The sequence below is a fragment of the Plasmodium gonderi genome (assembly GCF_002157705.1).
Source record: "Plasmodium gonderi DNA, contig: Chr14, whole genome shotgun sequence".
NCBI lineage: Eukaryota > Apicomplexa > Aconoidasida > Haemosporida > Plasmodiidae > Plasmodium > Plasmodium gonderi.
The window spans coordinates 2,906,540-2,921,784 of record NW_021628939.1 but is presented as its reverse complement, the minus strand read 5'-3'; the positions used below and the strand labels follow the sequence as shown (position 1 = coordinate 2,921,784).

Here is a 15,245-nt window from a genome sequence, read left to right as displayed (position 1 = left end):
ACTAAAAATGAAAATTTCTTTTCCACCATTGTGCCAAAAGACACTAATAGTTAACATGTGTATGTTCTTCTCATTGCTACAAATAGTTCTTGTTAACATGAAAGAAGAAGAAAGGGAAAAAAAAAAAAAAAAAAAAAAAAAAAAAAAAAAAAAAAATTTATTATATTTTTTTTTTTTTTTTTTTTTTTTTTTTTTTTTTTTTTTTTTTTTTTTTTTTTTTTTTTTTTTTATTTTTTTTTTTTTTTTTTTTTTTTTTTTTTTTTTTTTTTTTTTTTTTTTTTATTCGCAATTTCATCGCATACTGTTATGTAAGCCAGGATTATAAGTTTCGAAAATATTCTTAAATAACAAAATAGACGCACGGAAAGGTATAACTCAAAGAGGTGATAAACTTTAAAATTTCAAAGAATTCAAGTGAACTCAGTGAAATAATAACTCATAAACCTTTTTCTCACAAGTGTATGTTCCCTGCTATGAAACCTACCAGTATACACTTGTGGGGGAAAAATCCTTAAATTTGTATGCAACTCAGTGGGTAAGCAGCTGAGTTGATAAGCGGACGAATCGGCATGAAGGCACCACATATGAAAAGACCAAAACAAATAGAGACCCAGAAGAAAAAAAGAATGCCACCATGGTTTCACGTGTAAACAAGAACGGCCAAAATAACAACACCAGATCTTGCTCAAATGAGAGGAGCGCTAGCAAGGGAAATAAAATGGGTAAATCGAAAGATCCTCACAGAGATTGCCTGAAGGACATCTATCAATGGTACATCGACAATAACATCGAAGAGAAAAAAAAAAAAAACAAAGACATAGAAAATAACAAAGATAGTTACTTTGAAGATGCAGAGGTGAAAAAAAACGTAGAGGAATACATAAGTGTGGTATGCAGAATCAAAAATGGTGGAAACGAAAAAGATGGTGCGATAAATGGCGAAAATAATGAAGCCGATAATGTAATAAGAAAAGTGTCTAAAAACAAATTAGTCATTGATACTTTTCAAATGGGAAACAAAAGTAGTCTTAATTTTGAATACACATATGATCGAGTGTACGATCTAGAAAATAATAACCAAATGATATTTAACGATTATATAAAAAACAATATAAAAAATATATTTCAAGGAATTAATTGTAGTATATTAGCATATGGTCAAACAAATAGTGGGAAAACATATACTATGCTAGGAAATTTTCATTTTTTAAATAAGTTATTTCATCTGTGTAAAGAAAATGAAAGTAATAAAATAGATTTACCTATTCCTAATGATATAGCTATTACATATGAAGAGCTAACTAATTGTATAACAAATGAACCCAATTATGTAGGTTTAATTCCTCATTGCATAAATTATATTTTTAATTATATAAATCATCATAAAAATGAAAATCCATTACCAAATGGAAGAAAAGAGTTTGTAGTTACTATGTCTATACTAGAAATATATAACGAAATTATATACGACTTGATAAGTGGAGAAAGTAACTTATCTGTACATATGATTGACTCTAATAAAAACGAATTTGTTATTAAAAATTTAAAAGAAGTTGAAATTGAGAATGTCATTAATGCTCTTCACTATTTAGAAGAAGGGGTTAATAATAGAAAAATTGCATTCACGCATATGAACAAAGCTTCCTCCAGATCTCACTTAATTTTTATTATTAAAATAAATAGGTACATTCGCGCAACGAACACGGTTAGATGTGGCAAGCTATGTCTCGTCGATTTAGCTGGAAGCGAGAGACTCAAGCAAACAAAAGCAACCGGTTCTGTGAAAATTGAAACCACCATGATTAACAAAAGTCTAACTGTCCTTAGTAAAGTCATTAATGCCTTGGCGATCATGCAAATCAAGGAAAAAATGGACAAAGCCAAAAAGGCGGAAAAAGTGGAAATAGTGGAAAAAGTGGAAAAAATGGACAAAATGGACAGAAATGAGGGCGAAAAAAACAGGGAACAGGAGGAACATCCTTCTGATGCTCCAAACGATGAAGAGTCACTCGAAGAACACTTGTGTCCAGGAGGAAACAAACAAAGCGTCTTAGATTCAGATGAGAAAACAAAAGACCAAGGAACAACAGGAGGAACGGCTTCAAATGTACATATCCCTTATCGAGATTCTAAATTAACTAGAGTATTGTCAGACAGCTTAGGAAACAATTGTAAGAGTATTCTTATATGCACTCTATCACCTAAATTGCAATATCTGAACGAAACTGCATCTACTATAAAATTTGCACAAAGGGCTAAAATGGTGAAGGCGAAACCAGTGATACGTGAAGAAAAAATTGAAACAAAGCACACAGATGAGGAAGGAAATGTGAAAAAAGTGAATAACGAAAATGATTACAATTCGAAGGAGAAAAAGGTAGATATTTTTCTCAATTTTGATCAAAATCATATAACGAAAGATATCATATTTTTTTCCTTCAGTTTGTGCATTTTTAGCTATATTTGTGGGTTCAAAAGTACTGGTAAGATAAAATACTTAGACTTCTTCATCGAGTCCTATAAAAACAAAATTGACATAATAAAAGATCAATTAAACAAAGTGAGTACAGGTATTAACGACGTTAGTGAATGTATACTAAAAACATTTGATGAATTGGAATCATTAACCGAAGAAGAAAAAGAAAAATATTTAAAAACACATCAGAAAAATGGACAAAACAGTGATGTAAATGAATGCCAAAAGGGTCAGACAAAAAATCAACACTTTCAAAAAACTCAAGGAAAAATTTTGTTCGATAAAGGACAAATGATAAATAATAAAAATTCTGAATCTGAGGATAAGGAAGTTCTGCCTTCAAATATCAAAACGTCAATTAATAGGGATGAAAAAGGAACTGGCAAAAAAATAGATCATCAAAATGAGAAATTGCCCATCTCGTTAAATGGTGGTAATAACCCTGAACATGATCATCAGGAGGAGGAGGAGGATGACGCATTGATAGGAGACATTCTAGTAAAGATGAAAAATGATATTTGCAATATTTTAAAATTTAATTTATCTAGCTTAAAAAGTAACTTGAAAGGAAACACACAAGTATGCGATGAAATGATTGCCATAGTAAACACAGTAAGGGAAAATAATAACATTTTTTTATTAAACTCATTAGATCAGCTTGGAAAAGGAGGTACTGCCAACCATGATATTGAAGAAAAGAACAAAACTGAAAAGGAAAAAAATAATCCATCTTGTAAAGCAACAAGTGATGTCCATTCTAATGTTTCTATTCATGCAAAGAACAAGACATATGTGAAAGGAACTATGAGGGACACAGAAGAAGGAAATAAGAAAAGCTCGAAGGACAAATTATGTATTACTGATAGAAAGACAGACGAGAAAGGAAGTAATAAGAACCGCAAATCAAAAGTACATCAAGGAGAAGATCTAAACCAATTAGAAATATTTTCACCAGAATATTTGGCGAAGAATATACTAAGTGTGCAGAATATACAGAACATTTTCGATTATGTGAATAACAACTACACCAAATTTATAAGTGATTTTACAACTAATAAAAGCACAGTGTTTACAAATTTTGATTTGAAAGAAAATTTAGATAGACAAAGCATTGAAAAAAACAACACCATATATAATTTCATCCATTCGGCTACAATGTTTCAGCACAGTGGAACATTAAAGGATTTGAACAGTAACTACTTTTTTAATAAAATTCAAACGGAGTTATTCAATAATTACAGCAACCATCACAATGCAAACTTCAGATGTGTCCAAAGTATGCACGATTCAGGTGTGAATAATATCGAACATGTGCTAACTTTACCTCATGAACACCAGAATGTGTCAAATCTGAAAGTTGGCATGAACGACAAAGATCCACCTTTTAATTACACAGACACCAATAACAACTTAAACTCTGATGATCACATATCCTCTAAAAAGAAGAATTATTATTCCATAAAAGACATTCAATCAACGGAACCATCAGAAGTTCTTCACATCACGAGTAGCATCAGTGAGGGTGTAAAATTTACCAGTATCAAAGAAGGATCTGAAATTCAAATGACACCCAAATCAGTGAATTTTGCTGAAAAAAAATGCTACATTAATGAGAATTGCATTGGATTAGAAAATAATACTAAAGAAAAGAAAGTTAGTATCCATGAAGGAGGTCATGGATTAAGAAATGAAGAAGCGGGTAGCTTAAACAATGACAATGAGAAACACAAATATAAAGCACAAAAATCTATGAAACAAAAAGAGTGCCGTATGGTTAATGCCATTCATGTGTCCCAGAATATGAAATATATAGACGAGTTCTCAAAATTGATAGAAAATGCAGATTTCAAAAAATTGTATGAATATTTAACAGAAAAAGATAACAAAAATGAGGGAAATTACTTCAAAACGGGAGAAGATTTATATAATACAACTTTTGAAGAATTGGAATCAAGGATCAATACAGAAATAAAAAAAATAAATGATTACGTAATGGTTGATATATACCCAGCTGGGGAGAGCAGAGCAAAACGAGGTAGTAGTAAGATGAGTGGGAAAAAGAATAAGGGCATGAATTCAGAAAATGAAATTTGCTCCAAGAATAAAATCAACTCTAGTGTCGGTAATAAAATCAATGCTACTGTAGATAGTGCTAATATGTCACAACGAGGTATTATCAGTACGCAACAAATTGGTGACGACAGCAGTGGGCAGTTAACAGATGTCAATCACTCGAAAGATGCCAATCACTCGAAAGATGCCAATCACTCGAAAGATGCCAATCAATCGAATGATGCCAATCAATCGAATGATTTCAATCATACGCATATTTCCTACTTGGAAAAAAAACGAACCACCAATTTGTTCTTTAAAAAAATAATAGACATCATTAGGTACATGTTTCAGAAAAAAGAACCCCCCAAAGAACCTATAGAAATTAACATATGTGACTTGATCGATAATGAACTTCTTTACAATAAAAAGCTATTAGAAAAAAATTTAGATTCTTATAACATCCGAAATTTTCAAATTAATAATAAAAAAGTTTATCTCCTCAACGAATCCGAATATATTCATCTCAAGGAGTTAATCAGTTACAAAAACAAAATGATATCCTTTTTGAATTGCGAATATAGGAAGTTCAAGTTATCACTATCGTAAAAAATCATGTTATAACCACCATGTGCGCTTTTCTTTTCTTTTCTTTTTTTTTTTTTTTTTTTTTTCACAATTTTGAATTTTCTCTTAACACAACCGTATATTTAATTTATACAACATTCTAAATTTAAAAATTTCTTTCTTCTTCATCATATTTCATCACAAATTATTCGTAAAAAAAATATATATTTTGGGGGGTCAGAATGGAAGAGTGGCACACAATTGTCATATAAAATTTTTAAAATATCCTTTTTCAAAAAAAAAAAAAAAAAAATAATTTTTTTACATTTTTATGGCAAATTTACACCTCTTCCCTTAATACTCTCTTCCATGTGAATATTTTCCTTGAGGGGATTTGTTTCACCATGTATATTGTTCTCACACACGATATTCTGGACATTTGCACACACCCCTTTAGGTAACCGATTCGGTTCCTCATGTGTAGTTGAAATTATCCTGGACATTTCGCCCTCATTATTATCATCATCATCATTCTGCTCCCGATTGGGGAGGCCCCTACGATCGTTTATACTAAGCATCGGGTTCGTCAAATTGGAAAAATCTTGATAAAGGTAATCACATTTTTCATTAACATAATCACGTTTATCATTAACATAATCACGTTTATCATTAACATAATCACGTCCATCATTAACATAATCACGTCCATCATTAACATAATCACGTCCATCATTAACATAATCACGTCCATCATTAACATAATCACGTCCATCATTAACATAATCACGTCCATCATTAACATAATCACGTCCATCATTAACATAATCACGTCCATCATTAACATAATCACGTCCATCATTAACATAATCACGTCCATCATTAACATAATCACGTTTATCATCAAAGTTATCATCAAAATTGCTGTAAAAATATATATTATTTAAAGTTAAAGAATTCGTATCACTTCTCTTTTTGCTGCCAATCCTATTATGGTCATTATTTGCATTGCAGGCGTTGCTACTCATATCGTTATCTTTCCGTCTTGAGTCTTTTTTGATTTCCCTTTTCTGAATATTCTCCTTTATCTCTTTGTGTAAATCATTGTATCTGCCATTTGATTTTTTATTATTTTTCAAAGCGGATGAAAACATTTTTTTGTTTTCAAATTTGATGTCATTATTTTCAGTAAATACTTGTTTATAAAAGGAGAAAAATTGTTTCTTGTAAATTGTATCAAAAAGGGTTGATTTTTTTTTTTTTTTTTTTTTATAATTGGATTCTAAAACTTTCTGAAAAAAATTATTACTTTTCATTGTTATCCTCTCATTATGGTAGTATGTGTTTCTATTCTTCTTCTTCCATTTTTTCTTCACAATTCTATCCACACCATTCACCACATTACTATCTACAGCAATATCTACAACACTGTCCATATTGCTACAGCACTCACCTGTGTTCCTCCTTTTGTTCATGTTTTTACTATTTTCATCATCTATCATATCTAATTCTGTTTTCAAGTGACACAGAACAGAAACACATATATCCCCCTCTTCTTCTCTTTCTCTTTTTCCACTCACCTCTTGATTCATTAAGTCGAAGTTTAACTTGAATCGCTTCTTATTTTTGTTGTATCGTTTGTAGTACTGCAGGGAGAGAAAAAAAAAAAAAAAAAAGAAGCATTATTTAAGGAGTAGATTAAAAAAAAAAAAAAAAAAAAAAAATCTTCTACATTGGAGCGATACACGGATAAGAACCACATCAACAAGCTAATCCCTCTAAATATATACATGAACAATATTTATTTTGTTCATGCAAATCACTTACTTTAAGCCTTCTACTAATACAAGATCGATTATTTTTTTCTTCTTGTATTTTATTATTAAGGTACATAATCTGCGAGATATTTAAATAAAATAAAATAAAATAACAACTTTAGTGCATATATGATGTATAACAAAACATATAGTCATTCTATTAGGCAATATGTTTTACATGTTTATGTGCATATTAATATATGGTAGCTAGTACTGTATTGGTAAAATTGGTAACTTACACTTCTGTTTAGTTCTTCTAATTCTTTGATTAATTTTCTGTTATTGTCCACCTGCTGCAAATAAAATCGCGGTATGATAAAAAAAAAAAAAAAAAAAAAAAAAAAAAAAAGCAATATGAAGTGTTAATAATTTATCCATGAGTGTATTCCTGGCCATAAGTATATTTCTGTGCATTTTTGTATATTTCATGAAATTTTCCACATAAATGTGGTGCATATATATATAGTATTGCATCTCCTCGATTGAGGGAGAAAGACTAGGAAAACCTAACCTTTTGATACAAAATGTTGATTGTATCCAGTTGCTGAGATAATCTCTCTATTTGATCCTCCCGAAGTTTTAGAATTCCTTCGAAAATGAGCAAAGTAGTAGCAAATATGAATAGGATTTCACATTATGAATGCACTTTTTAATCCTCGTTTCACATAAGAGTGTGATGAAAAGGATTGTTTTTTCAGTTTTACTTGTGTTGTTGGACTCAATTTCATTTTCCGTTGTTATTCTCTAAGAAAGGAGGTGATGGTGGTGGTGCATATGTAGGTGCATAAATATGTATAGACATGTAATTCCACATATGTGGAGGCATATTAAAAGCATTTGTTCCACATGTTGTAGCATGTTGACATATGTTACATATGAACAGGAGTATACAAATCTCACATAAATATGGTTTCCTTGCTACTTTGTGTAAACACAGTGCAGTAACTCCTCAAGGGGAGATGATAATGATGAAGATGATGACAGTACCATTTTATCCAATTCATCCTGAAGATTTTGTATTTTGTTATTCTTTAACTTTATCTGCTCTGTAATTTTAAAATGAGGAAAAACAATTGTATCGCCGTGAAGGATAGCATATTATATTTACACATTTTTTTTTTTTTTTCATGCTATTTTTAAGTCTCATACGGGTGTACTATTCATTTGAATGCTCCTATTTTTGCTCCTATTTTTGTTCCCATTTCTGTACCTACCTGTATATATCTTTTTTAGCTCCTCTACATGTTCCGCGTAAAAGGTACTCTGAGGGAAAAGGAAAATGTGTTCATGATGTGATAATATAGTTAACATTTTATTCTATTTTGCATAATTCATAAGTATTTGCAATTTATAACTTTTCCATTTCATATTTTTTTTTTTAAGACCAAACGAACCTTATCTTCTAAGATTATGTTTTCCCTCTTCAAGTGGGATAAGTGCTTCCGTTCCCTCTGCCTCAGATTAACAATTTTGTTAATTTTGTTATTGTAGTGCTGAAATTCGAAATTGTGTATCAATCAAAGAAAGGTTTAGAGAAAAATACATATTTTTTCTTCCTCCTCCACCATAAAAGGGGAGTATAACATTTTAAAAAAAAAAAAAAAGAAAAAGAAAAAGAAAAAAACTATCACACATGTATGAAGACATGTCTGAATTGGGAACAGATAAACTTCATTATATACTAGCCTCATTTTTTTTTTTTTTTTTTTTTCTTCTAAGGTTCTTACATTTTTTATAAGGTTTATAGTTTTCCTGATTATGTAAAAGCTCTGTTTATATTTTTGCAATTCATTATGACAATCCTGCATTATCGAAAACAGGTTGGAAAAAAGGGGAATGAGTGTATTCTACCAATTAATAAATGATCACGCTTGTGTATTCATAAGTGCATGCATTTGCATATACATTTATATATACATAACACAATGATATAGAAAACAGAGATCGGAGGTGTATTTTTTTTTAATATATCCAATGGGTAAGTTGATGGATGCTATATGTCCCTTTACTGGTAAGTACAAATATAAAGTAACAAAAGAGAATGGCTCTTCATAAAAAAAATAAAATGTATTAACAACACATGTGTATGTAGAATTCATTTGTGTATCAAAATGCAAACAAAAGAGAACAGTACTATGTAAAATATATTACATTATTGTCTGCTGCATTTTTTCTTATTCCCCGTTGCTTCTCATTATCTAATCGGAAAAAAATAAAAAAAAAAAAGGAACGAATTAATGAATACTCATATATATAATGGATGTTCATAAAGAACAATATATACAGATCAGCTTGTGTAGTTACACACATGCCGTATCTAAAACTTAAATATTCACTATTTTTTTATTTTCTACAAGGTGAGGGATTCTCCTCAGGATATCTCTATTCATTCTGAGTTATGCAAAGGTATGTGTATGCATAGAAGACTTATGTTTTTTTTTTCGTTTTTTTTCTCCTATCTACATACGATGTCGCGTTGATCATTCACTCTAATGATGCAATGATATTTTTATATATAGTTACACATGTAGTTGCACGTATAGGTACACGTATGGGTGCACATATAATTACACATATAATCACACATATTGTTTTTTTTTATTTCCCTTTCCCATCATTCCTTTTACAATTTATCAAAAATATAAAATCTCACATTCACATACTTTTAGATTCATTGTGAATAGCTACAACTTTCTCTTTATCTTCATTCATGAGCTCTAGGTAAGTATACTGTAAAAGTTTTAGTTTAGTTGTAAAACATTAGAACACAAAGATTTTACCCAGTTCTTCAAAAATACAAAACAAAAAAAAAATTTGTTATTTTTTCTTATTGAGCCAATAGATACATTTTAAATTGTAAAAAGTAAATGTTGCCAAGTTGTTTCACCACATGATGTACCTATTCTATTTACATCAAAAAAAAAAAAAAAAAAAAAAAAAAAAAAAAAAAAAAAAAAAAAAAAAAAAAAAAAAAAAAAAAAAAAAAAAAAAAAAAAAAAAAAAAAAAATAAAAAATTCCTCGACTGATTGATTAATTGAATTACTGCGCAACTACATAACTTCTTAGCTGCTTAGTTGTTTTTTTTACGTACATATAAGCACTAGTATGCAAGTGCAACAAGAAATAAGATGGAATAAATATGAGAAGTCATGTTTGTAAATTTTTAATCATGGCTTAGAAGAAATGTGTTAACTGGTATGCTCTCCTTAACAAACAACTAAATGGAAGGAAAAAAAAAAAAAAAAAAAAAAAAAAAAAAAAATCGCATAAAATGAAGAACGAGAGACGCAAATAAGACCACACCTCATACTTCGTATTCCCAATGTTATATCACCCACACATACACACTTTTTTAACATGGGAGATGTGGCATGAAAAAATAATGTATGTTTGTGCACATGCTTGCACATGTAAAATTTATAGATTTTGTAGAATAACAGAAATTTTACAGAAAAAGCTTTTCCAAATTTGTAAGGTTTTAAGAATGTGCATTTATAATTTTTTCAGTGTATCTGTCATAAATATGCGACAAAATATGAACTTTTTTTTTTTTTTCTTTTTTTACGTGTTCATTAAATTTTATCTATAAACAAAGGCAAAATACTGCCTTCTCATGACAGAAACTTTTTTTTTTTTTTCATGTAAAGGTGTAAAAATGAATTAATATCTGGAACGTCAAATAGAGAAAAAAAAAAAAAAAAAAAAAAAAACTTGCAAATTGCACATTTTTTAAATTTAGCAAAAGATTGTCAAAGGAGTAAAAACGTATAAAATGGGCCAAGGAATGGAGAAAATATAACCCATAATAAACCACACAAAAAATACGTATATACATAATTAGACACACTTGCCCCCACATGTGCGCATAATCTTACTACTCTTCTCAGGGTGAGGGGAACCCCTCCCTCCACTTTCTAGACGAATGAAGGAGTTCTCACTTATTGGTTGGTTCGTAGAGTGGAATTTCATTGTAAAGAAAAGGATCTTGTAAACTATGCGGCATATCTATGACATTTTTGTATTTTTTATTTTTCTTATATATAAATGTTGGATAGTATAAATAAATTTTGTCCTTAAATTTATTGAACGCCCTTCCCTTTGCATCAGATATTTTAATAACTTTATTTTTATATCCACCAATAGGTCCCTTAATAAATAACAAATTTTGCAAGCTGTTAATTCTAAACAATTTGTTATTACTACATTTAACGAGATTTTTTTCACCAATATGTGTATTCATTTTTTTATTTCTGAAAACAATGTTTATTGTTTTTCCCATAGAGACACTACCTAGACTTCTGTGAGCTTTACTTTCCGTTCCATGGGAAGCATTTTTTCCACTAAAATTCCATTTTTTCATAGCACCACAAAATCCTTTATTTTTTATGCTTGAACTGATAAATAAATTTTGACCAGGGGAAAAATGTCTAGGTGAAAATTTATGTTGAACAGGTAAAAAACAATCACTAGTACACTTAAATTCTTTTATTTTATGTATAAATCCTAACTTTCTTTTTATATAATTCCCAATATTATTTTTACTCTGTTTTATCACATTCATATTACCTATACCTATTTCTAAAGCTTCATATCCATTCTTTGTTATATTCTTTTGATTTAAAACATAACAATTATTTATCTTAACTACTGTTACAGCATGTTTTACACCCCACACATCCCATATACTCATACACCCAATTTTATATCCTAATAACCCTGTCCTCCTACTATTCCATATAGGATACACCTTTTCTATCTTGTCATCTTCTTTTTTTTCTTCATATTCTACTTCATCTTCTTTATATATTTTATAATTATATTTTTCGTTTAACACTTGTAATCTTCTGATCCATTTAGAAGCATAAAACGTTCTTCTCTCTCGTGTGAACAACCCCAAGTTTACAAAAATCCACTTTCCTCTTCTCAGTATTTTATGCATTATAGGGAAACTTGCCTATCTGCCTTTTCCCCTATGCCACTCCGCCTATTCTAATGCGGTCAACCTGCAAATCGACGCGATATTTTATTTTATTTTATTTTTTTCTCCCTTTATGCTTTGATTGAAAGGAAAAAGTGTAATTCCCATTTTATCACACATAACAGCTAAATGAAGCAACTTTTCACTTTCGACGCTTTTTCCGGTTCGCTCAATTTTTGGCGATTTTATTTTTTCATATTTATTTTGTCATATTTATTTTTTCATATTTACTTTGTCATATTTATTTTTTCATATTTATTTTGTCATATTTATATTGCCCTATGTATGTGCTGGGTTGTTATATAAATCCCAATGCCGGCACACTCCTAAGGTGAAGAAAAAAAAAAAAAAAAAAAAAAAAAAAAAAAAAAAAAAATGCCCATTTTCCTGCAAAAAAAAAACCTTTTTTTAATAACCTTTCAAAAAAAAAAAAATTTACTGTCGTCGCTTTTTCCGGTTTGCTAATTTTTTTGGATTTTTTTTTTTTTATTTTTTTTTTTTTTTTTTTTTTTTTTTATATTTTCTTTTTCATATTTTTTTTTTTATTTTTTTTTTTTTAATTTTTTATTGCCCTATTTTTGTGGTGGGTTGTTATAAAAAACCCAAAGCCGGCACACCCCAAAGGGGAAAAAAAAAAAAAAAAAAAAAAAAAAAAAAAAAAAAGAGATATGCCCATTTTCCTGCTAAAGAAGAACCTTTTTTTAATAGCATTCGAAAAAAAAAAAAATATCCTGTAATGCATCCTGTATATATACTTCACTCCTAGTACGCACATTTTTCTTTTTCCTACTTTTTATTTCTCCACACAATTGTACAGTAAGAGTATAACAGAAGGGGAAATCCTATAAAATTATACTTACATGGATAATGTAAGAAGAAACATTGTTCTTATAAAACGAGGGTTGTCAGCTGTATGCAGGGATAGAGAGCGAGAACCCAATGACCACTGCCAAATCGACAAAATGGAAGACACAAATTTTTTAATCACTGCCAAATTGACAAAATGGAGGATACAAAATTTTGAACCTCTCAACTCTCCTTTCATACCTTTAATTTCCCATCCACTTTGCACCTTTTTACTTTAAAAAGAGAGAAAAAAAAAAAAAAAAGAAAAAAAAAAAAGATCAATTATGAAAGAAATTCATTTAACAAAAATTTATGAGTGTCGTCCCAAAAAAAATATACTGGGGTGTGTATTGGTCCATTTCTAATTTTAAAATGATCATTGATGTATTCATTGAATGGTGATAATATATTTGGATTCCCTCATTCGTCAGACCTCCATTTGAACAAGCACATAGTTGAAGATACAATTTTCTGCCAAAATTGTGCGCATATGATGAATTACGCATGAATCTAAATATGCCCCTCATGCTTCTACAATCTGTGTGCATAACACCATTGCAAATGATTCCATAATATGAATGCATTTATATATATGACACCACCTCCATAGTGTTGTAAAAAAAGAAAACGAAAGAAAAAGGGAAAATGACGACGAGAGCAAAAACTAAAACGACGACAAAAACAAAATATTATAAAACTATATTTTAGACCCACGTGAGAAATACCAAATGGGCATCCCAAATGTAAAGGTGTGTTATTTTTTCCAAAATAATGAATTGTTTATTTCTTGAAATTGAAATTTATCATTTTTGAAAACCTCCGCTGCTGTTTTATTGAAAGGGTCATCTGCCGAGGGTTCCTGAAAAAAGAGCATTACAAAATGTTGCCGTGAAAAAAAAGAAAAAAAAAAAAAAAAAAAAAAACGCTTAAATCTATGTCTGCATAAAAGAAGAGAAAAAAAAAAAAAAAAAAAAAATGAAGCAGTTATATACATTTAATAGAAGCAGCAAACCCAATATCAGCATTTGTAAATTTATTATTGGATTCCATTCGAGTTTTAAAATGTTCAAACAGACATTTCCCCTTTCATCAATATTGGGATGGAATATCTAAAAATGAAAGAAAAAAAAAAAAAAAAAAAAAAAAATGTATGTCCACAAAGTTTGTTCTGTTTTCTTTTGTTTTGTGCATGTGTGTGATTTTTTTTTTTTTTTTTTCCTCCCACGCCCCTATGTATATTAATATTCTCCCTTATTTTCTAACACCTTGTCACGTGCTTTTCCTCTAAGTGACCTTGGTTAGACAAATAATTTTGGGTGGTGTGATGGGATACGTTTCCTTAAACTTGATAATAAATTCGATGGTCTTTCCCTTGAAATAACTTTCCTTCGGTGTTATTGATATTCCAATTTCTTTCAAACAGTTCTCATCAATTTGATGCAACGAGACACCTTCAATTTCGTCCAAGTCAAGGAGTTCTTTGGGGAAAAGAAAAATTAGCAGGAAATGCAAAGGTGTCATAACCATGAGTTGTTGTGAAGTTTATACAAAAATGTAGTAAAAATAAGAATTAGAAAATCGTACATAAGGAGGTTAAATTATGAGAGCATGGTTTTTTCTTTCTTTTTTTTTTTTTTTTTTTTTTTTCCAATCCTCCAAAATGTTATGAAGCGATTAAATTTTGGGAGGGAAGAATTTCCTTTTTTCTTTTATTTTACGCGTAAGCACTTATTATGTAAAACCTTGAACTATACACACAACATATGTGTGTTGTAAAATATCGACAAAACATGGAAGAAGCTAAAAAAAAATAAAAAAATCTTCCTCTCTAATTTAGCTACGCCATATGGAAGTTTTCAAAACAATTGTCTTTAATTTCATTTTTCTAAATGAGCTATATATGTACACATACCTTTTTGAAGCACTAACTCGAAAGGCTTTAATTTCTTCGCATTTTCATTTGTCATTTTACATTTTAAATTTATTCCGCGGGGAAAAACAAAAAAAAGAAAATCCACATAAAATGGGGAAAGTTTATCAATAACAAAAGTGAATAAAGAATTTCATGCTTTCCATTTTCTTGACAAAACGGAAAAGTGTTTTTTTTTTATTATTATTATTTTTTTTAAACTTTTTTTTTAAACCCTTTTTTACATCCTCTTTTAGCCCTTTTTTTTTTTTTTTTTTTTTTTTTTTCTTTTAATTAAAAAATAATTACACTATTTTTGCAGATAAAAAGAAGAAGACTTGGTCCACTGAGTGAATATCGTAGCTCCGAAAGAAGGTCATTTCCTTGCAACAAATTAAATGGAAGTGAAATAAATGGAAGCAGAATTATTTACTTCTCCGTTATGCCTAAAGGAGATCCAGAATGTGATCTGCTCACTGTGTTAAGATGTTGGTGCATTCAACTGGGCTTGACGGTGCACTTTTGCATTAATCAAGCCACATGTGTTTAACTTCATGTGTCTGTGACATATTATACATTAGGCCTATTTCATATATTGTGCT

The 15,245-nt window shown here is 29.5% G+C and overlaps 4 protein-coding genes across 4 annotated transcripts; 1 reads left to right on the top strand and 3 right to left on the bottom strand.

Annotated features, from left to right (window-relative positions):
- Positions 1-634: 634 nt before the first annotated feature.
- PGO_146170 (kinesin motor domain containing protein) lies at positions 635-5,137 on the top strand (the record flags this gene model as incomplete). Its single annotated transcript, XM_028690607.1, has 1 exon — positions 635-5,137. One exon carries the CDS (start codon positions 635-637, stop codon positions 5,135-5,137), a length of 4,503 nt encoding a protein of 1,500 aa, XP_028546408.1.
- Positions 5,138-5,424: 287 nt separating this feature from the next.
- On the bottom strand, positions 5,425-9,621 carry PGO_146160 (hypothetical protein, conserved; the record flags this gene model as incomplete). Its single annotated transcript, XM_028690606.1, has 11 exons — positions 5,425-6,738; positions 6,920-6,988; positions 7,149-7,202; positions 7,421-7,497; positions 7,614-7,653; positions 7,897-7,955; positions 8,124-8,172; positions 8,304-8,402; positions 8,637-8,711; positions 9,061-9,107; positions 9,573-9,621. 11 exons carry the CDS (start codon positions 9,619-9,621, stop codon positions 5,425-5,427), a joined length of 1,932 nt encoding a protein of 643 aa, XP_028546407.1.
- Positions 9,622-10,844: 1,223 nt separating this feature from the next.
- On the bottom strand, positions 10,845-11,849 carry PGO_146150 (50S ribosomal protein L3; the record flags this gene model as incomplete). Its single annotated transcript, XM_028690605.1, has 1 exon — positions 10,845-11,849. One exon carries the CDS (start codon positions 11,847-11,849, stop codon positions 10,845-10,847), a length of 1,005 nt encoding a protein of 334 aa, XP_028546406.1.
- Positions 11,850-12,681: 832 nt separating this feature from the next.
- PGO_146140 (NEDD8-conjugating enzyme UBC12) lies at positions 12,682-14,701 on the bottom strand (the record flags this gene model as incomplete). The annotated part of the gene is made up of 5 exons (XM_028690604.1): positions 12,682-12,730; positions 13,508-13,593; positions 13,727-13,843; positions 14,028-14,212; positions 14,647-14,701. 5 exons carry the CDS (start codon positions 14,699-14,701, stop codon positions 12,682-12,684), a joined length of 492 nt encoding a protein of 163 aa, XP_028546405.1.
- Between the last annotated feature and the right edge of the window lie 544 nt (positions 14,702-15,245).